The sequence below is a fragment of the Podarcis pityusensis genome, assembly GCF_964106645.2.
Source record: "Podarcis pityusensis genome assembly, chromosome: 18".
Classification (NCBI taxonomy): domain Eukaryota; kingdom Metazoa; phylum Chordata; class Lepidosauria; order Squamata; family Lacertidae; genus Podarcis; species Podarcis pityusensis.
The window spans coordinates 7,093,846-7,114,460 of NC_138043.1; the positions used below are offsets into that span (position 1 = coordinate 7,093,846).

Below are 20,615 nucleotides of genomic sequence, written 5' to 3' on the forward strand. Positions count from 1 at the left end.
AGCAGCGCACGGAAACGCTGTTTACCTTCCCGCAAGAGCAGTACCTATTTATCTACTTGGACTTTGACGTGCTTTCGAACTGCTAGGTTGGCAGGAGCAGGGACCGAGCAATGGGAGCTCACCCCGTCGCGGGGATTCGAACCGCCAACCTTCTGATCAGCAAGTCCTAGGCTCTGTGGTTTAACCCACAGCGCCACCCGCGTCCCAAACAAGGATGCTAAAAACCATTAAAGCAGCTGTAAAAGATTTGCCTGGATTTCTTTTGTAAATAGAACTTTAACACTGGTTCTTGCCAAATGCAAGCTTCTCTAGAACACACATTCACTTGAGACTGTCTTAATATGTGCAGAATTTGTTTTTATTTTATGTTATGCCTTCCTGTATAATTTGCTCTCGGGGTAAATTCGCAAGCAGAATGTCCAGAGCTTCACGCCTGCACTGTTGGGACGCCTCAAAGCAACCCGGCGGCTCGTCATCGTTCCTGAAACCAGGGAAATAATCTGGAAGAAGGGATCGTGGCCCCGTGCAGCAGGTCACAGAGTGGGGTAGCTGGCGTCACTCGCTACGCCGCATTGATTGTGGCAGCCTTTGGCGAGTCGCATGTAGCCCTTTTCGCCCCACGTTTCAGACCAGCTGTGGGAAGGTAAGAAGAACAGGTGAGAGCCTCTGCAACAAATTGTTCCAGCGGGGCGATAAGTCTAACGGGAGTCTGGGTGCTGCTATGCAAATGAAGGGGCAGGGGTATGCAAATGAAGGAGGCAGGGCTACGCAAACAAGTGGGGCTGCAACTCCCAAGAAGTAAACCACACATTTAAAGCACCACTTCAGGCCATCAAGACTTCCCCCAAAGAATTATGGGAGCTGTGATTTTTTTAAGGGTGCTGAAGAGTTGTTAAGGAGACCCCTCGCAGAGTGACGGTTCCCGGCACCCTTTGAAAAAACTGCAGTTCCCAGAATTCTCTCCACCATCATTGCATAACTTTTGGTACCAGGCCAAAGCATTTCTTGTTCGTTAGGCCTTCGGGCTCTTAGCTACAGCGAGGGGGCGGGGAAGTATTTGATCCCCTGCTAAATTTGCCCGTTTGCCCTCTGACGAAGAAATGGCCAGTCCATAATTTTAATGGTAGGTTTATTGTAGCTGTGAGAGACAACAGGAACCTCCCCCCCCAGAAACCCAGAAGACAAAAGTCAAGAGATTGATGTGCATTATAATGAGCGAAATACTGTATTTTTTGCTCTATAAGACTCACTTTTCGCCTCCTATAAAGTAAGGGGAAATGTGTGTGCGTCTTATGGAGTGAATGCAGGCTGCGCAGCTATCCCAGAAGCCAGAACAGCAAGAGGGATTGCTGCTTTCACTGCACAGCTATCCCTCTTGCTGTTCTGGCTTCTGAGATTCAGAATATTTTTTTTTCTTGTTTTCCTCCTCCAAAAAGTAGGTGCGTCTTACGGTCTGGTGCGTCTTATAGAGCGAAAAATACGGTAAGTATTTGATCCCTTTGCAAAAGATGACTTAGTACTTGGTGGCAAAACCCTTGTTGGCAATTACAGAGGTCAGATGTTCCCACCAGGTTTGCACACATCATTAAAATTATCGACTGGTCATTTCTTCGTCAGAGGGCAAAGGGGCAAAATTTAGCAGGGGATCAAATACTATCTTTCCTCACTGTATATATGCGGTTTCCATTCATCCCGCCTTTTTAAAATACAGGGCGGTCTTTCGGATTTTTATTTGAAACCGGCAGAAAGGAACAAAAACCACGTACAGTGAGGGGGGGGGGAGTATTCGATCCCCTGCTAAATTTGCCCGTTTGCCCTCTTGACGAAGAAATGGCCAGTCCATAATTTTAATGGTAGGTTTATTGTAGCTGTGAGAGACAGAATGACAACAGGAAAACCGCCGGGAACGCAGAAGACAAAAGTCAGAGATTCTGTCTCTCACAGCTACAATAAACCTACCATTAAAATTATGGACTGGTCATTTCTTCGCCAGAGGGCAAATGGGCAAATTTAGCAGGGGATCAAATACTTATTTCCCTCACTGTATGTGTTTGTGGACACATACTATCCATTCTGAAGGAAATCAGCCCTGAGTGCTCACTGGAAGGACAGATCCTGAAGCTGAAGCTCCAAGACTTTGGCCGCCTCATGAGAAGAGAAGACTCCCTGGAAAAGACTCTGATGTTGGGAAAGATGGAGGGCCCAAGGAGAAGGGGACGACAGAGGACGAGATGGTTGGACAGTGTTCTCGAAGCTACCAGCATGAGTTTGACCAAACTGTGGGAGGCAGTGGAAGACAGGAGTGCCTGGCGTGCTCTGGTCCAAGGGGTCACGAAGAGGCGGACATGACTAAACGACTAAACAAAAACAACAACAATGTGTTTGTGAACCGGGGACTCTCCTTCACTGCAGGTTTCCAAACAGGTTTGGTGGTGGGCCATCAGTCTGAGATTACTTAGTTGTGCTTTCCTGAATTGCAGGGGGTTGAACTGCGAAAATGCCAGCTGTCACAACGGCCGGGTTGCACACAGAGGGGAACCCCGGCGGCGTCATGAGGCAGCTATATGCAGCCTGCGTTCAGAGACGCAAGAACTCGCTTGCCCAGAGATGAAGGGGCAGATCATCCTCCTGTGATGGAACTCTGATCTGGGGACTTCCCTGGCTTTTTTCTGGCCCATGTAGGACCAGTCTGGAAAGTTAGCCTAGGTGAAGACTTGACATTTTCTTGGTGAAGACATGACGTTTTCTTGGTGAAGACTTGACGTTTTCAAAAAAGTTTTTGATTTGAGTTTCCATTGAAATGAGGCTGTGCTCTAGTTATCTCCCACTTGGACTACTGCAACACGCTCTACTTGGAGCTACCTTTGAAGGTGACCCGGAAACTGCAATTAATCCAGAATGCGGCAGCTAGACTGGTGGCCGGGAGTGGCCGCCGGGACCACATTACACCAGTTCTGAGAGATCTGCATTGGTTCCCAGTACATTTCCGAGCACAATTCAAAGTGTTGGTGTTGACTTTTAAAGCCCTAAACGGCCTCGGTCCAGTATACCTGAAGGAGCGTCTTCACCCCCATCGTTCAGCCCGGACGCTGAGGTCCAGCACCGAGGGCCTTCTGGCGGTTCCCTCATTGCGAGAAGCAAAGCTACAGGGAACCAGGCAGAGGGCCTTCTCGGTGGTGGCACCGATAAGCAGCTATCTTATCTTTAAAAGACATCTGAAGGCAGCCCTGTTTAGGGAAGTTTTTCATATTTAACGCTGTATTGTTTTTCACACTTGATTGGGAGCCGCCCAGAGTGGCTGGGGAAAGCCAGATGGGCGGGGTATAAATAATAAATTATTATTATTATTATATTATTATTTTATTTTAATCTTGTTTTTAAGTTGTATTTCAATCAACTTGTTTTTTTATCGGGTGTTAGCCGCCCTGAGCCCGGTCTTGGCTGGGGAGGGTGGGGTATAAATAACATTTAGTATTATTATCATTATCACCTGATTTGCATGCAGAAAGCCCCAGATTCGAAGTGTGCTGGCATCTCCAAACTAGGACTGGGAATGTCCCCTGCCTGAAGCCCGGCTGCCTGTCAGTGTGGACAATACTGCGCTAGATGGACCAGTGGCCATCTGTTTCTGTCCTTGACTTAGAACCATAGAGGCTGAAATCCTTTGTTTTTAGGGGAAAGGTGGTAGAAGTAATAAACATGCCAGGTTCAGTCCCCAGCAGAGAGCTATGAAAGACACCTGTCTGAAGCCTACCTGCCCGCAGACTGTCTGGCCAGAGTGGCGCATGCTCTGGTTATCTCTCGCCTGGACTACTGCAATGCGCTCTACTTGAGGCTACCTTTGAAGGTGACCCGGAAACTACAACTAATCCAGAATGCGGCAGCTAGACTGGGGACTGGGAGTGGCCGCCGGGACCACATAACATCGGTCCCAAAAGACCTACACTGGCTCCCAGTACGTTTCTGAGCACCATTCAGAGTGTTGGTGCTGACCTTTAAAGCCCTAAACAGCCTCGGTCCACTATACCTGAAGGAGCATCTCCACCCCTATCGTTCAGCCCGGACACTGAGGTCCAGCTCTGAGGGCCTTCTGGCGGTTCCCTCCCTGCGAGAAGCCAAGTTACAGGGAACCAGGCAGAGGGCCTTCTCGGTGGTGGCACCCGCCCTGTGGAACGCCCTCCCACCAGATGTCAAAGAGAAAAATAACTACCAGACTTTTAGAAGACATCTGAAGGCAGCCCTGTTTAGGGAAGCTTTTGGTGTTTAATAGATTATTGTATTTTAATATTCTGTTGGAAGCTGCCCAGAGTGACTGGGGAAACCCAGACAGATGGGCGGGGTATAAACAATAAATTGTTGTTGCTGTTGTTGTTAGCCCTGCAGAGATGCTGCCGGTCAGTGTATGCAGTACTGAGTATGCTAGATGAACCAATGGTCTGGCTCGGTTTCGGGAATCTTTCTATGTCCCTCGTTTCCATCTTGCCTCTTTGCCCCAAAGACCTAAGTGTGACCTATGTGGTTTTCCCTCCTCTATCCTCTTAGCCACCCTTTCTCACCTGTTCTTCAGGATCCAATAATCCTTAATCTTCTTATCTCCTTTGACGGTGCCATAGCCAACTGCCAACATGCCGTGATTCAACATCTGTTCACAGTCCTTGTGGTGAAAGATTCCTGATGGAGGAAGAGTTGCCGGTCATGGTGGGGGGACAGGGTTGCTAAACAGAGAATGACGCAAGTCCCCCCCCCCCCCCGGCTCATGCTCAAGTCCCTGGAAAAAGCCCCTCTCTCCCTCATTGAGTCAAGCTGCTGCAACCAGCTCCCCTCCACGCTGGTCTCACAGGACCAGAAGAGGTATGAAGAGAGAGGAGCGAAGAGAGACCGCAAAGAAATCTCAGATTACTTGGGGAGGAGACTTAGGGTGCCTTAAGTCCTCGCAAGTTCCTCATCTGCTGGGAAGAGTTCTTGTGCTCACTAGTCCTGAACTGTTTTGTTTTTTTGAATAAAGAGTCAGCTTCACTGGCACCTTGTGAGTTATTACTGATCTGATCCACCAGGACATTGAAGGGACAGGTTACCCAAACCTGACTGTGTAGTCACCCCAATTAGGCCCCAAAACTTCCCAAATTCTTTCTTTGAGGATTAATTAGCTAAAATGCATTAGCTTGAGCTGTATAACACAAACCAGCTGAATAAACAAAGCCTTCTCCTTTATCAGTCCATGAAGGCGTAATAGGTGGCCTTGTCAGTCCCAAGTAGAGATGGGATGGCGCATCCAACTTATCTTACCGGTTGTAACTATCCTGACCACGCAGACGCACAGACCCCGGGAATGGCGCCAGGAGTGCCAGATAAGAGTATAGAAACAATTTCTATTCATGCTCAAGGATGCAAACTTATGTGTACAGACTCATGAGGCTGGATTCCTGGGGAGGGGGAAAGGGGACCTAAAGAGAATATAGGCTGTATGTAACTGTTCTTTAAGTGTGCTTGCTCTGAACCAATCACACAGTGCCTTTCTGCTGCTTTGGAAAGCAGAAATAAACTCTTTCTCAGAATCTTCCTCGGTGTCTCTTGACTCCCTCCCGGGAGCAACGCAGACCCAATCAATGGGAAAGGTCTGACAGGCTACAACATAAGGATGGGAGCACAGCCTGTCTTCCTATCAAAAAATGTTAACTTACCCGACTTGTAGAACATAAAGGTACTTGCGTCCACCGCGACGGAAACGGGGCCCACCTTCGCCACAGCTCGCGCCAGGGCTGTCTCGTTCCTCTTCGGGATCTTGACCCTAGAAGTGCACGTTGCCGCTCGGTCGGAGGCGTTGAACCGACAGGGCCCATCCTGCCAAGACAGAGCCATTGGGGACGTGAGCTTTGGCTGAGTGTCGGCCCGCGCCCCGCGGTCGCAGAACGGCAGGTCCCTTCTCCCACGTTACCTCGGCCTCGTAGGGATAGGTCCTCTCAGAGTTGATCCCCTTGTTAAGCCAGACGTACTTGAAGGCCCAGTTCATGTACCCTCCGTTGCACCCTTGGTTTCCCTGCTTCCAGGAGCAGTCGACGAGGTTCTGTTCGCTCAGCGAAACCAGCTTGCGGGTCTTCTTATAATGCAAGCCTTCCAGGGCACCGGTGGCGCTGAACGCCCAGCAAGACCCACAATCGCCCTGCAGAGGAAATGGGAAGCTCCTTGATCCAGCAGTTGGGATCTGGTTTGGGGCCATCCGTCCTAGAGGTATTGTTGAAGTGTAGGTCCTGACCAGGTGCACAGCCTGGGAGTCATTCTGGACTCACAGCTGTCCATGGAGGCACAGGTCAATTCTGTGTCTAGGGCGGCTGTCTACCAGCTCCACCTGGTACACAGGCTGAGACCCTCCTTGCTCACAGACTGTCTCTCCAGAGTGGTGCATGCTCTGGTTATCTCCCACTTGGACTACTGCCATGCGCTCTATGTGGGGCTACCTTTGAAGGTGACCTGGAAACCACAACTAATCCGGGATGTGGCAGCTAGACTGGGGACTGGGAGTGGCCGCCGAGACCGCATAACACTAGTCCTAAAAGATCTGCATTGGCTCCCAGTACGTTTCCGAGCACAATTCAAAGTGTTGGTGCTGACCTTGAAAGCCCTAAACGGCTTTGGTACTATATACTTGAAGGAGTGTCTCCACCCCCATCGTTCAGCCCGGATCCAGCGCCGAGGGCCTTCTGGCAGTTCCCTCATTGCGAGAAGTGAGGTTACAGGGAACCAGAGGGCCTTCTCGGTAGTGGCGCCCGCCCTGTGGAACACCCTCCCTTCAGACGTCAAGGAAATAAGCAGTTATCCTATCTTTAAAAGACATCTGAAGGCAGCCCTGTTTAGGGAAGTTTTTAATATTTAATGCTGTATTGTTTTTAACGTGACTGGGAGCCACCCAGAGTGGCTGGGGAAACACAGCCAGATGGGCGCGGTATAAATAATAAATTATTATTATTATAGGTGGGTTCCCACAAGGCAAGACACAGCGATAACAGCAAGAACCTTTATTGAACTACATAACTTGGAAACAGGGGCAAAGCAACCACTTATATACATTCCTGGGCCACTCCCAACGTGATTGGCTGTCTAAACTTCCAAGCTGCGAATCACGACGCAGAGTTAAAGGGCCAATGGCAGAGGCCCAAATCCTGAAATTTTTTGTGATTGGACATCAGGTATCGAATCAGAACACAGGAGCTCAGAATCCTTAGTCCAGACTCAGTCTCAGGCAAACACAGACCACTGAATACATAACAGCTGTAATTTTCTGGTCTCCCAGGGCGGCTCAATTATACCGCAAATTACTATTTCAGATTACTAAAGGACATTTGTGAATTTCCCAGATCCACAGTTAGCTGTCCCTGTTGATATTGGCTTTGCAGAACTGTTCACAACTCCTGATGGATGGAGGAATAACATTTTTTTTCACTAATCAGGTGGCCATGACAGGTTAAGATCGATCTCAATTAAGACTTTAAATATATGGCGTCAGTGCAATCCTCTCAGTGCCGCCACGCAGGTTTTAGGGGAAGTTAGTTAAACATTCGAATGAGCTTATAGGGAACATACTACAAGTCTTTTGTAGGAAAATAACAGTATACGAGAATTGGTATATTAAAAGTTTTGGTCGATAGAATTATAGAAGGTGCTTTGATTCCCAAGAGCACACTATTATTATTTTTTGTGTATTAGCCTTTTTGTGCTCGCACTCTCTCCAACACCAGTCTGTTCCGCAGAAAACACAATCACCTTGGAAGTTATAAATCCATTTATGGGCACAAGATGTTGGACATAACTGGGAACAGTTATGGACCACAGGTATGAAGTTTACGGCATGTAATGCCTTAAGAGAGAATATTATGAAAATGATATACAGGTGGTACATGACACCAGTCAAGCTTGCAAAAATCTATCATTTGCCCGATAATAAATGCTGGAAATGTAAAGAGACGGAAGGTACATTCTTTCACCTTTGGTGGACATGCCCAAGGATTAAGGCTTTCTGGGAGATGATCTATAATGAAATGAAAAAGGTATTTAAATATACCTTTCTGAAGAAACCAGAGGCCTTTCTCCTGGGCATGGTCAGCCAATTGGTGCCAAAGAAGGACAGAACTTTCTTTATGTATGCCACAACAGCAGCAAGAATACTTATTGCAAAGTATTGGAAGACACAAGATCTACCCATTCTGGAAGAATGGCAGATGAAGGTGATGGACTACATGGAACTGGCGGAAATGACTGGCAGAATCCGAGACCAGGGAGAAGAGTCGGTGGAAGAAGATTGGAAGAAATTTAAAGACTATTTACAGAAATACTGCAAAATTAATGAATGTTAGAATGATGTCAGAATGAAGTTAAGTGGTTTTAGCAGCAGTGTTATAAAGGTGTATGTAAAAATGGATTGTTAACAGGTGAGAATCTAAAGTTATAAAATATTAAGTTAAAGGATTAAGATAAAAACAAAGAGGGAAAGGAATTGCTGAATTAACTAACTGAACTGGAATACAAAAAAGGGAGGCGTGAGGAGGTCAGGGAAACAAGAATGAAAGACAAGGCATGGAAAGATTGATTTGTTTTTAAGTGTTTTTTATTTTTTCTGTATTTTGTATTTTTTCTTTTCTTTTTTTTTTTCCTTTTCTTATCTCTGTAACCTTTTTTGAAACTTTAATAAATATAATTTAAAAAAAAAAAGGAAGTTATAAATCCATTTAAAGTGCTTGTTCTAAACAGTGGAAACTAAACATTTGTGGACACTCAATGCTGGGCACAAATGAAGCCCTTGCAAGACTGAGACCACCAGCTGGGAAGGCCAGCTGAGAATTAGGAAGATCTAGTATTGGGGACTATACGGACCTTTGTATAACTATACGGACCTTTGTATTGCCGACAAAGGTCCATATAGTTAAAGCCATGGTTTTCCCAGTAGTGATGTATGGAAGTGAGAGCTGGACCACAAAGAAGGCTGATCGCCAAAGAATGGATGCTTTTGAATTCTGGTGCTGGAGGAGACTCTTGAGAGTCCCATGGACTGCAAGAAGATCAAACCTCTCCATTCTTAAGGAAATCAGCCCTGAGTGCTCACTGGAAGGACAGATCCTGAAGCTGAGGCTCCAATGCTTTGGCCCCCTCATGAGAAGAGAAGACTCCCTGGAAAAGACCCCGATGTTGGGAAAGATGGAGGGTGCAAAGAGAAGGGGACAACAGACGACGAGATGGTTGGACAGTGTTCTCGAAGCTACCAGCATGAGTTTGACCAAACTGCGGGAGGCAGTGGAAGACAGGAGGGCCTGGCATGCTCTGGTCCATGGGGTCACAAAGAGGAGGACACGACTAAACGACTAAACAACAATAACAGTATTGGGGGGCAGGCACCACCACCATTGCAGGATGAGGCCCGGCCTCCTCTCTCTCCGCACAAAAGCCGTGTGAGGGTAAGGCAAGCTGGGAGGTAACAAGTGACCGACACGTGGTAAGAGCATTTGAACCCCAGGGTCCTAGGTCCAAGTTGAACACTCCCAATTTGCTGCCAACTCACCTGGTCTTTTATGGGGGTGACATAACCTTTGGTGCGCCAGTCTACATGCTTGGGTGTCTCGTGGGTGTCGGTATCTTTGAAAAGGGCCTCGTCGTCACCATCTTCTTCAGCTATGTCTGAACGGAAGCCATTCAGCTTTTGGTTAAACTCTTCTCGCGTCTGGGGAAGAAAAGCAGAGTCCACATCAAAGCTTATTTCCTCTCCTTAGAGATGCTCTTGGCTTGTGGCCTGAGCGGTGAGTGGCCAGGAGTCGCTTTCTTTCTCCCTAAGAAAAGGATATGAGCGTCTTACTGGACCAAAAGCTTAACATGAGCCCACAGTGTGATGCAGCAGCAAAAAAAGCTAATAATAATAAATAATAATAAATTTTTATTTATACCCCGCCCTTCCCAGTTCAGAAAACCGGGCTCAGGGCGGCTAACAACAAATTTAAAACACTTATACAGTATATACAGTATATACAGTATAAAACGTGAATAACAATAAATTCAGAATTCAAAAATCAATTTAGGGAGAAAATCCATCCAATAAACATTAGATGATCACCAGGGCTAGCTGGCTGAATTACAGTGGTACTTCGGGTTAAGTACTTATTCGTTCCGGAGGTCTGTACTTAACCTGAAACTGTTCTTAACCTGAGGCACCACTTTAGCTAACGGGGCCTCCTGCTGCTGCCACGCCACTGGAGCATGATTTCTGATCTCATCCTGAAGCAAAGTTCTTAACCCGAGGTAATATTTCTGGGTTAGTGGAACCTGTAACTTGAAGTGTATGTAACCTGAAGCGTATGTAACCCAAGGTACCACTGTAGTCCTATTTGGGCCAGCGAAGAGACCAGGGGGAAATTAGCTGTGGGATCCCAGAGTGAGTAATCGTCATAAAAGGGGGAGGGAAGGAAGGGAAATAAAAGATCCAGCTAAGTTCAAATTGAAAGCCAATCGGAATAGCTCTGTTTTACAGGCCTTGCGGAAGGAAGTTAAATCCTGCAGGGCCCTGGTCTCATGGAACAGAGCATTCCACCAGGTCGGAGCCATCACTGAGAAGGCCCTGGCCCTGGTGGAGGATAATCTAACTTCCTTAGGGCCCGGGACCTCTAAACTATGATTATTCATGGACCTTAAGGTCCTCTGCGGGGCAGACCAGGAGAGGATGTCCTGTAAATACGTAATGCTATTCTAGGCTGCATCAGCAGAAGTCTAGTGTCCAGATCAAGGGAAGTAACAGTCCCACTCTGTTCTGCCTTGGTCAGACCACACCTGGAATACTGCATCCAGTTCTGAGTGCCACAATTAAAGAAGGATGTTGATAAGCTGGAAGGTGTGCAGAGAAGGGTGATCAAGATGATCCAGGGTATGGAAACCAAGCCTTATGAGGAACGGTCGAAGGAGTTGGGTATGTTTAGCCTGGAAAAGAGGAGACTGAGAGGAGATATGAGTGCCAACTTCCAATATCTTAAGGGCTGTCACATGGAAGATGGAGCAAGCTTGTTTTCTCCTGCTCTGGAGGGTAGAAATCGAGGCAACGGCTTCAAATGACGAGATTCTGGCTAAGCATCAGGAAGAACGTCAAGAAGATAGGAAGAGCTTTTTGACAGTGGAACGGTCTCCCTTGGAAGCTGGTGGACTGTCCTTCCTTGGAGGATTTTAAGCAGAGGTTGGGTGGCCAGCTGCCATGGATGCATTGGTTGAGATTCCCGCATTGCTGGAGGTTGGAATGGATGACCCAGGGGGTCCCTTGCACCTCTACAACTCTATGATTCTATGCATGGAAGGCGGATGCTATCATCCTTCCCCAAGGAGGAGCTTGACCACAGCAATAAACAACCCGTCTGGAATGAATGCAGAAAAGTCTGCCCAATGTATGGACTGTTGTGTTCCGAAGGCGAAGGAAGGATTTGGACCCTGATTAATAAAATATACATGAGGCTTGACCAGCAAGACTCTGGGAGGAGTGCCAATAATAATCTGTCACACCCTGGCCCAGGTCCCTTTTATTAACAAAAGAACTTATAGCACAGCGCCTCTGAGCATTTCAAAAAAAACCTACCATGTGGGTACAAAGTTAGATCAGAGAAATCGTTTTGAAATCCCTTTAACTTACAAAGACTACTTTGAGCATGCAAACATGTCCAGGTACGAGGGTGGCGCTGTGGGTTAAACCACAGAGCCTAGGACTTGCCGATCAGAAGGTCGGCGGTTCGAATCATTGCGATGGGGTGAACTCCTGTTGCTCGGTCCCTGCTCCTGCCAAGCTAGCAGTTCAAAAGCACGTCAAAAGTGCAAGTAGATAAATAGGTGCCGCTCTGGCGGGAAGGTAAACGGCGTTTCCATGCGCTGCTCTGGTTCGCCAGAAGCGGCTTTGTCATGCTGGCCACATGACCCGGAAGCTGCACGCCTGCTCCCTCAGCCAATAAAGCGAGATGAGCGCTGCAACCCCAGAGTTGGCCATGACTGGACCTAATGGTCAGGAGTCCCTTTACCTTTACTTTACACGTCCAGGTAAATAAAACAGGAATCAAGGAGGAATGCGGAATGCATTTAGCAAATCCCGGAGGTCATAAACAGGAAAGGAAGGATGGCAATGAAAGATAGTATTTACCATCTCCTTGTGAACTCTCTTCCTGGCCCTTAAGATCTACCTAAAGATTGACAAAATCTGCATCAAAGTTACCTACTATCTTTATGGCTCAGGATGCCTGGTGAAGCAGCCAGTCTGTGTTTTAGAATGCTTATATGTGCCTGTCAGGCAGAGAAAGAATCATAGAATCATAGAGTTGGAAGAGACCACAAGGGCGATCGAGTCCAACCCCCTGCCAAGCAGGAAACACCATCAGAGCACTCCTGACTGTAATAAGTGTAGGGGTTGCTCGTGCGCAATTTGGTGCCACTCCTGGCTAGGTTGCCTTGTTAAACCTTTTCTGTCTGGACAGCCCTGCACTTCGTGGCTGTTCAGTCGCTAGCAGAATCCGTCAGTGGGCGTTTCTTAAACCTTTTCCAGCATAAAAGTTGTTTGACTCCAAGTCTCCTCCTACTCTCCCTGCGCGGAAGTCTTCTGCGCAGGGAGGGCGTGGGTAGCGGAGGACCCGTGCTCTCCTCGCTGATCTCCTCGCCGATTCCCCCATCTGCCCCCCTTTATCCCTGGTGTTACGCTGATTTCCTTCCCCAGCTGGTGAGCCGCCTCTCCCCCTGCTGGGCCCTTCTCCAGCATCGCTTGAGAGCCTAGCCTCCGCCTCTGGCTTCGATGTCAGTTCCCTGACACTGACATATGGTTGTCAAGCCTCTGCTTAAAGACCTCCGAAGAAGGAGACTCCACCACACTCCTTGGCAGCAAATTCCACTGTCGAACAGCTCTTACTGTCAGGAAGTTCTTCCTAATGTTTAGGTGGAATCTTCTTTCTTGTAGTTTGGATCCATTGCTCCGTGTCCGCTTCTCTGGAGCAGCAGAAAACAACCTTTCTCCCTCCTCTATGTGACATCCTTTTATATATTTGAACATGGCTATCATATCACCCCTTAACCTCCTCTTCTCCAGGCTAAACATGCCCAGCTCCCTTAGCCGTTCCTCATAAGGCATCGTTTCCAGGCCTTTGACCATTTTGGTTGCCCTCCTCTGGACCCGTTCCAGTTTGTCAGTGTCCTTCTTGAACTGTGGTGCCCAGAACCGGACACAGTACTCCAGGTGAGGTCTGACCAGAGCAGAATACAGTGGCACTATTACTTCCCTTGATCTAGATGCTATACTCCTATTGATGCAGCCCAGAATTGCATGGCAGAGGTTTGTGCGATTCGATTAGAAATCATGTCAAATGACTCAAGCCCAGTCAACGCAATGCTTTCATTGTAGACACAATGGCTTGCTCCATATTTTCATAATTCCTCATAGTAATCCCACCTGACCCCCACGATGGACCACTTACCAAGTCACCAAGGTGATTCATGCCCATCTCATAGGTGTGCATCCCCCGGGAAGCCTCTAAGTTGTGCTCTACAATCATCTGTAGATTCTTCTCCCACACAGCCCTCCGGAAAAGTTCTTCCTCCTGCAAGGAACCCGATAAAGAGTTTGGACTCACTCGCTGGATCATCACCTTGTCGTGGCGAGTGGGCTTGCCAAAATCCAGCATTGCCTGAGCTCTGCGAGCGCAACTTTCTCCCGATTGAAGTGCAGAGTGTTTGAGGACCCGGGACATTTGCAGGGAAACCAAAACGCTTGTTTGCAAAGCTGTTGCACTACCAACCTTACTGTATGCTTGTGAAACATGGGCCACTTACAAAGGCCATCTCCAACTCCTCGAAAAGTTCCATCAACGGTGTCTCTGAAAATTTTTACACGTCACTTGGGAAGACAGGCGAACAAATGTCAGTGTACTGGAAGAAGCAAAGATCACCCGTGTTGAAGCAATGATTCTTCAACATCAACTTCGTTGGACTGGTCATGTTGTGCGGATGTCTGATGATCGTCTTCCAAAGCAACTACAGTGGTACCTCAGGTTAAGTACTTAATTTGTTCCGGAGTCCGTACTTAACCTGAAACTGTTCTTAACCTGAAGCAGCACTTTAGCTAATGGGGCCTCCCGCTGCCACCACGCTGCTGGAGCACGATTTCTGTTCTCATCCTGAAGCAAAGTTCTTAACCTGAAGCACTATTTCTGGGTTAGCGGAGTCTGTAACCTGAAGCATATGTAACCTGAAGCATATGTAACCTGAGATACCACTGTACTCTATTCCGAACTTAAAAATGGAAAGCGTAATGCTGGTGGTCAACAAAAGAGGTTTAAAGTCTGTCTCAAGGCAAATCTAAAAAATGTAGCATAAACAGTAACAACTGGGAAACACTGGCCTGCAAGCGCTCCAGTTGGAGAACAGCCTTTACCAAAGGTGTCGTGGGCTTTGAAGACACTCAAACTCAGGACGCAAGGGAGAAACGTGCTAAGAGGAAGGCACGCTTGGCAAACCCTCCCTGTGGTTAACTCCCGCCCAGAAACCTACATCCCCACTGTGGAGGGACGTGTGGACCCAAAATTACGGACTCACTGTTAAGACCGTGTTCATGGAAGACAATCTTACTCAGCTACGAGGGATTGCCAAACAAGTTTGGAATTGATATGGCCCTTGAATTCTCCCCTCCTCTCAAGAAGTAGTGTTAGTAGCAGATATGGAGGGGGAATTTGATGCACTTTAATGAGGAAACTGGCTCATTTGCACTTCTCGAATTGAGATGTGAACCGAAAATATGCTGTCCTGCAAAATTTCCACTTCCCTGAATTTCGGCAATGCAGCTCTGCAAACAACCGGCGTGTACAGAAATGGACTCATTCGAGGAAAGCGGGCGTAAACAGGCACGATACAACCTTTGGAAGACATCTGAAGGCAGCTCTGGATAGGGACAGGTTTTTTAACGTTTAATGTTTTAATATATGTTGGAAACCACCCAGAGTGGCTGGAGCAACCCAGTCAGATGGGCAGAGTATAAATAAAATAACTATTATTATTGTTGTTGTTGTTGTTGTTACAGTGGTACCTCGGGTTACATACACTTCGGGTTACATACGCTTCAGGTTACACACTCCGCTAACCCAGAAATAGTGCTTCAGGTTAAGAACTTTGCTTCAGGATGAGAACAGAAATCGTGCTCCGGCGGCGCAGCAGCAGCAGGAGGCCCCGTTAGCTAAAGTGGTGCTTCAGGTTAAGAACAGTTTCAGGTTAAGTACAGACCTCCGGGACAAATTAAGTACTTAACCCGAGGTACCACTGTATTATTATTATTATTATTATCCCTAAATTCATTGGATAAATGTTGGAATGTATGCAAGTTGGTGGCTGGCTCTACTTCCTGATATGTGCAGTCTGAAGAAATACTATCTTCCCTGGGATTACCGAGTTACTTTTGAGTAGACCTGTATCGGATTGTGACTTCCACAGAACCGGAAAGGCATTTCCTATGGCGATACAGAGAGCTGGTTTCCCCTTGTGTCTTGTTCTACCTCTTTTTTAAATCGGAACCAGTGAAGGCGGTGAAGGTACTGTGTGAGTGTCTGGAGGCGGTTGGAGGATGTATAGCAGCTAACAGATTGAGGTCGAATCCTGTCAAGAAAGGAGTACTGTTTTGGGGGGACAGGGGGTGGGCGGGGGTGGGGGACTCCCTGGTCTTGAATGGGGTCACTGTGCCCCTGAAGGACCAGGTACACATCCTGGGAGTCATTTTGGACTCACAGCTGTCCATGGAGGTGCAGGTCAATTCTGTGTCCAGGGCAGCTGTCTGCCAGCTCCATCTGGTATGCAGGATGAGACCCTCCCTGCCCGCAGACTGTCTTGCCAGAGTGGTGCATACTCTGGTTATCTCCCGCTTGGACTACTGCAATGCGCTCTACGTGGGGCTACCTTTGAAGGTGACCTGGAAACTGCAACTAATCCAGAATGCGGCAGCTAGACTGGTGACGGGGAGCGGCCGCCGAGACCATATAACACCGGTCCTGAAAGACCTACATTGGCTCCCAGTACGTTTCCGGGCACAATTCAAAGTGTTGGTGCTGACCTTTAAATTGGCCTCAGCCCAGTATATCTGAAGGAGTGTCTCCACCCCCATCCACCCCTACAATGAGGTCCAGCTCCGACAGCCTTCTGGCGGTTCCCTCCCTGCGAGAAGTGAAGTTACAGGGAACCAGGCAGACGGCCTTCTCGGTGGTGGCACCCGCCCTGTGGAACACCAGATGTCAAGGAAACAAACAACTATTTGACGTTTAGAAGGCATCTGAAGGCAGCCCTGTTTAGGGAAGCTTTAAATATTTGTTGAATCATTGTATTTTAATATTCTGCTCGAAGCCGCCCAGAGTGGCTGGGGAAACCCAGCCAGATGGGCAGGGTATAAATAACAAATTCTTCCTCTTCCCCTTCCCCTTCTTCTTCTTTTTCTTTTTCTTCTTCTTCTTCTTCTTCTCTGGAATGGCACTCTGCACATGCTTGGGGGCACACGAATTCCCAAGGTGCCAGAATTTCAGAGGCGCGAAGACACTGCCAGTCTTAGCCATGCCAGAGAAAACTCACCTCGCTGTATTCTTTAGAATGGGCTCTCTTCCAGTCTCCCCAGGCTTTGTCCAGGGTCGGATCCTGCACTGCACTGACAGTCCTCAGCAGGACCAGTCCGGTCAGTGCCATCGCCGAGATCGGAAGCATGTTTTTTACCTAGGAAAGCAATGCCCAGAGTCATAAGCAGTTGCCTTGTGCCAAGTTAGAAGATTGGCAGTGCCAGATTTAGGGCAGTGCGGGCCGTTCTCCTACACTGGTCACTGAGCCAAGGGGGTGCAAAATAGGAATAATAATATAGCCATATGTGGTGGACCTGTGAAAGGGTAAAAGAATATTGGGAAACAATTCATAATGAACTGGAAAAAAATGTTAAAATGTATTTTCCCCCAAGGGGAATAACTCAGACGGAAATTCCCAGATGTCAAAAAAGGTTATTTACGTATGCCACTACTGCGGCCCATGTTTTGTTAGCCCAAAAATGGAAAACGAGCGAGGTCCCAACTAAAGAAGAATGGCAACTGAAACTGATGGAATATGCGCAGCTTGCGGACCTAACATATATAGAATAAGAGAACAAGAAGAACATACATTTAGAGAAAATTGGAAAACGTTTATTAAATATATGGGGGGGGGGACTGTGTTTATTTGAAAACGTGGGCATCATTCAGATAAATTCAACAGTGTAAATAAGTTTGGATGGATGTAATAATGGAATACTGAATGGTTTCGTTTATGTAAAATACGCAGGGGTTTATGTTGTGCAAAATGAACCATGGAAAGAGAGGAAGGGAAGTCATGGAAAACTTAAGGATGTAAAAATGAGTACTTCAAATTGTAGAACAGAAAATTTAATATATATATATATTTATTTATTATATATTGTATATGTATATGTATGTATCATACTCCCCTAAATCCACCTCTGTAAGATTCCATGTACACGAGCCCAGACTTTCTCAGTCACAGAAACAGCACTGCTTTGCTGTTTGCTTTTAAGCTTAAATGTCCCTTTTGTGCATTGTCTAGGAATAACAATGCTTTTTTTTAATTTTAAAAAACCCACTATATTTATACGGGTGCCTACTGAGAAGATCCATTAAAAAAGCAAATGTACCGAAATGAATCATTGTGAAAATAAGAAATATTTTTGGAGGAAATTTTGTACTCCCTTCAGGGCATCCTATTACCAGAGTCTGTCCCTGCCATTGGTCCATTGAGCTCAGCCTTGTCTGCACTGGCAGGCAGCCCCTCTCCAGGAGATGGCAGCGAGGATTGAACCAGTGGATGCTCTGTCGCTGAGCTATGGCCTGTCCGTATCCCCATGGTGAACTTTTAGCTATTGTCCTTCTGTGGCAGCTTTCCCCAAATTCCCAGTGCTGGTTCCCACTGGACTAGGGATCTGCTCCGGTAAAATAAAGGCAAACTTCTGGCAACATCAGTCGCAGAACCTCTCTAGGACCATCCTTGCCATGTTCAGTACAGTGGTATCTTGGGTTCTCGAATGTCTTGGTTCCCAAACGCCGAAAACCCAGAAATAAGTGTTCCAGTTTTTGGACGTTTTTCAGAAGCCGAACGTCCGATGCGGCTGTCGGCTCTTGTTTCTGGGGCGCCTACACCAATCAGAAGCTGCGCCTTGGTTTTTGAACATTTCAGAAGTCAAATGGACTTCCAGAAAGGATTAAGTTTGGCACTTTTGTTTCTGCTATTTATTTTGCGTTTTTGTTTTCAAGGCTTTTTCGGTTAATTTGTTTTTGTGACTGTGTGGATGATAATTTTTATTAAAAAAACAACAACAATCAAAGCAGGAGATTCAGGACTGCATTAATTGCAAATCTATCCTCTCTAGACAGCATCTTAAAAAGTAGAGACGTCACCTTGCCAACAAAGGTCCATATAGTAAAAGCTATGGTTTTCCCAGTAGTGATGTATGGAAGTGAGAGCTGGACCATAAAGAAGGCTGATCACCGAAGAATGGATGCTTTTGACTGATGGTGCTGGAGGAGACTCTTGAGAGTCCCATGGACTGCAAGAAGAAGATCAAACCTCTCCATTCTGAAGGAAATCAGCTCTGAGTGCTCACTGGAAGGCCAATACTTTGACCACCTCATGAGAAGAGGACTCCCTGGAAAAGACCCTGATGTTGGGAAAGATGGAGGGCACAAGGAGAAGGGGATGGCAGAGGACAAGATGGTTGGACAGTGTTCTCGAAGCTACCAGCATGAGTTTGACCAAACTGCGGGAGGCAGTGGAAGACAGAAGTGCCTGGCGTGCTCTGGTCCAGGGGGTCACGAAGAGTCGGACACGACTAAACAACAACATCCTCTCTAACTTCACAGCACTGTTTTGCAGGGAAAGATGATAATTGGCTGTGTTAAGGTCGAAGCAGACAGTAGATGTTAGTCTTCGGACAGAGCCCAAAGGTATGCATGGCAGTCTGATCCTACCCCCACCCTCCCCCAAAATTACTTTGGCCCCCCTCACACAAATCTTACCTCTCTCTCCACTGAAGGATTTAAAGAAAGCTTCTTGTTTGAACCTCCTCGTGCTTCTCCATGAAAGAGGAAGACGAAAATGCAGGGGCCGCCTTTTATAAAGAGGCTTTATAAAGTCCTTGCAAATGACATATCTATTGGAGTCCTCATCCCACCCCCCCAAAGAAACCACAACATCTCGGGGATGAAACGGCGAGACTTTGTCATAAGAAGAAAAGTCGCCAGCGGAAAGGTTGGGTCGCTGGGCTCAGCAAACTTAAAACTCTACAGCTTGCACATTTTCGTTTCTAAGAAAAACGAAAGGGGGAAGTTTTGCGTTGCCCTAGCAGTTTAAAGAAAATATCTTTGCCGCGTGGGCAATGCATCTGGTGAAATCTCTCTGACAGTCACAGGGGTTTTCATGGCCCAGTATACCTGCTTCCCCTTCCCAGTCCCAGCAGATCAGCTAGAGAGCTGCCTTCCTCTTGTTCTTATCGTTGGCACCTGTCTGTCTCAAGAGACGATGGGGTGCATTTGGTCCATCTAGTTTAGCATTGTGCTGGAGGAGTCTCTTGAGAGTCCCGTGGACCCTGATGCTGGGGAAGATGGAGGGCACAAGGAGAAGGGGACAACAGAGGATGAGATGGTGGGACAGTGTTCTCGAAGCTACCAGCATGAGTTTGACCAAACTGCGGGATGCAGTGGAAGACAGAAATGCCTGGCGTGCTCTGGTCCAGGGGGTCACGAAGAGGCGGACACGACTAAACGACTAAACAACAACAAGAAGAGTTCAAGAACATTGTCCACACAATGTCCACAACATTGACCGGCAGCGATGGCTCTCCAGGGTTTCAGGAAAGCTTCTCTCCCAGCCCTTACCAGGTGACAGGAGCGAGCCAGCAGTACACCGGGCAAGAGTTAGCTTCTTATAAGCAGCAACAGGATCTGCATAGGAGTGTCAGACCTAATGAGCTCAGCAACTAATCTTCAGCAAATTATTGCCTCCATGAAGCAGTTGCTGAGACGGAAGGTTTCTCCAGAGTTTCTCCTAAGCAATCTGAGACAGTGCCTGCTTGAAGCTAACTTCTCTGCCCTTTTCATGCCTCTCCTGGTTCTGGGAGACCAGAGGGAAGGGGAGCTTCTTACAGCAGGAGGGTGAGACCCCCTGGCTTCTTCACCAGCCTGACCCATCTCTGCCTCTTGCCCCCCCCCCGTTGCCTCAGCTTCTGCCTCTGATTCTGAACTTCTCTCTGCCACCGACTCTCCCCGCTCACTAAGCCCTGTTCCCTAGTCAGCTTCTGACACATCCTCCTCCCATGAGTGTTTTATTTTAGATCACATGAGAGGTATTGCAAATTACAAATTCGCAATCTTGGAAGCTTGGTAGCTGGAGTCTTTGTTTCCAAACTCTGCCAGAGTGAGCATTTGAATGAAGCTCTCCAGGAAAACAGGTCCAGGCAAAATGAATGCTGGAGAGAGAGAGAGAGAGAGAGACCAGGTTTGTAGGAATTACAGTAGTACTTCAGAAGTTGAATGGAATCCGTTCCGGAAGTCCACTCAACTTCCGAAACG

General features: G+C 47.4%; 2 protein-coding genes across 2 annotated transcripts in view; one reads left to right on the forward strand and one right to left on the reverse strand.

The window, feature by feature from the left end:
• TNFAIP8L1 (TNF alpha induced protein 8 like 1) overlaps positions 1 to 20,615 on the forward strand; it is a 166,871-nt gene that overhangs the window by 31,795 nt on the left and 114,461 nt on the right. The window lies entirely within an intron of this gene.
• LOC308467416 (procathepsin L-like) lies at positions 337 to 19,314 on the reverse strand. The gene is made up of 8 exons (XM_080989142.1): positions 19,065 to 19,314; positions 16,591 to 16,728; positions 13,464 to 13,586; positions 9,548 to 9,706; positions 5,936 to 6,160; positions 5,682 to 5,841; positions 4,557 to 4,671; positions 337 to 633 (listed from the first exon to the last, which is right to left on the reverse strand). The coding sequence occupies exons 2-8, from the start codon at positions 16,717 to 16,719 to the stop codon at positions 534 to 536; spliced, it is 1,011 nt and encodes a 336-aa protein (XP_080845268.1). The 5' UTR covers positions 16,720 to 16,728; positions 19,065 to 19,314; the 3' UTR covers positions 337 to 533.

Excerpts from the sequence above, each read along its gene's own strand:
- LOC308467416 (XM_080989142.1), bottom strand. The coding sequence starts at position 16,719 with ATGCTTCCGATCTCGGCGATGGCACTGACCGGACTGGTCCTGCTGAGG. Across the intron at positions 6,161-9,547 it reads TCACCCCCATAAAAGACCAG|GGCGATTGTGGGTCTTGCTG; the intron begins GTGAGTTGGCAG and ends TTTCCTCTGCAG. Across the intron at positions 4,672-5,681 it reads CTTTATGTTCTACAAGTCGG|GAATCTTTCACCACAAGGAC; the intron begins GTAAGTTAACAT and ends TTCCTCCATCAG.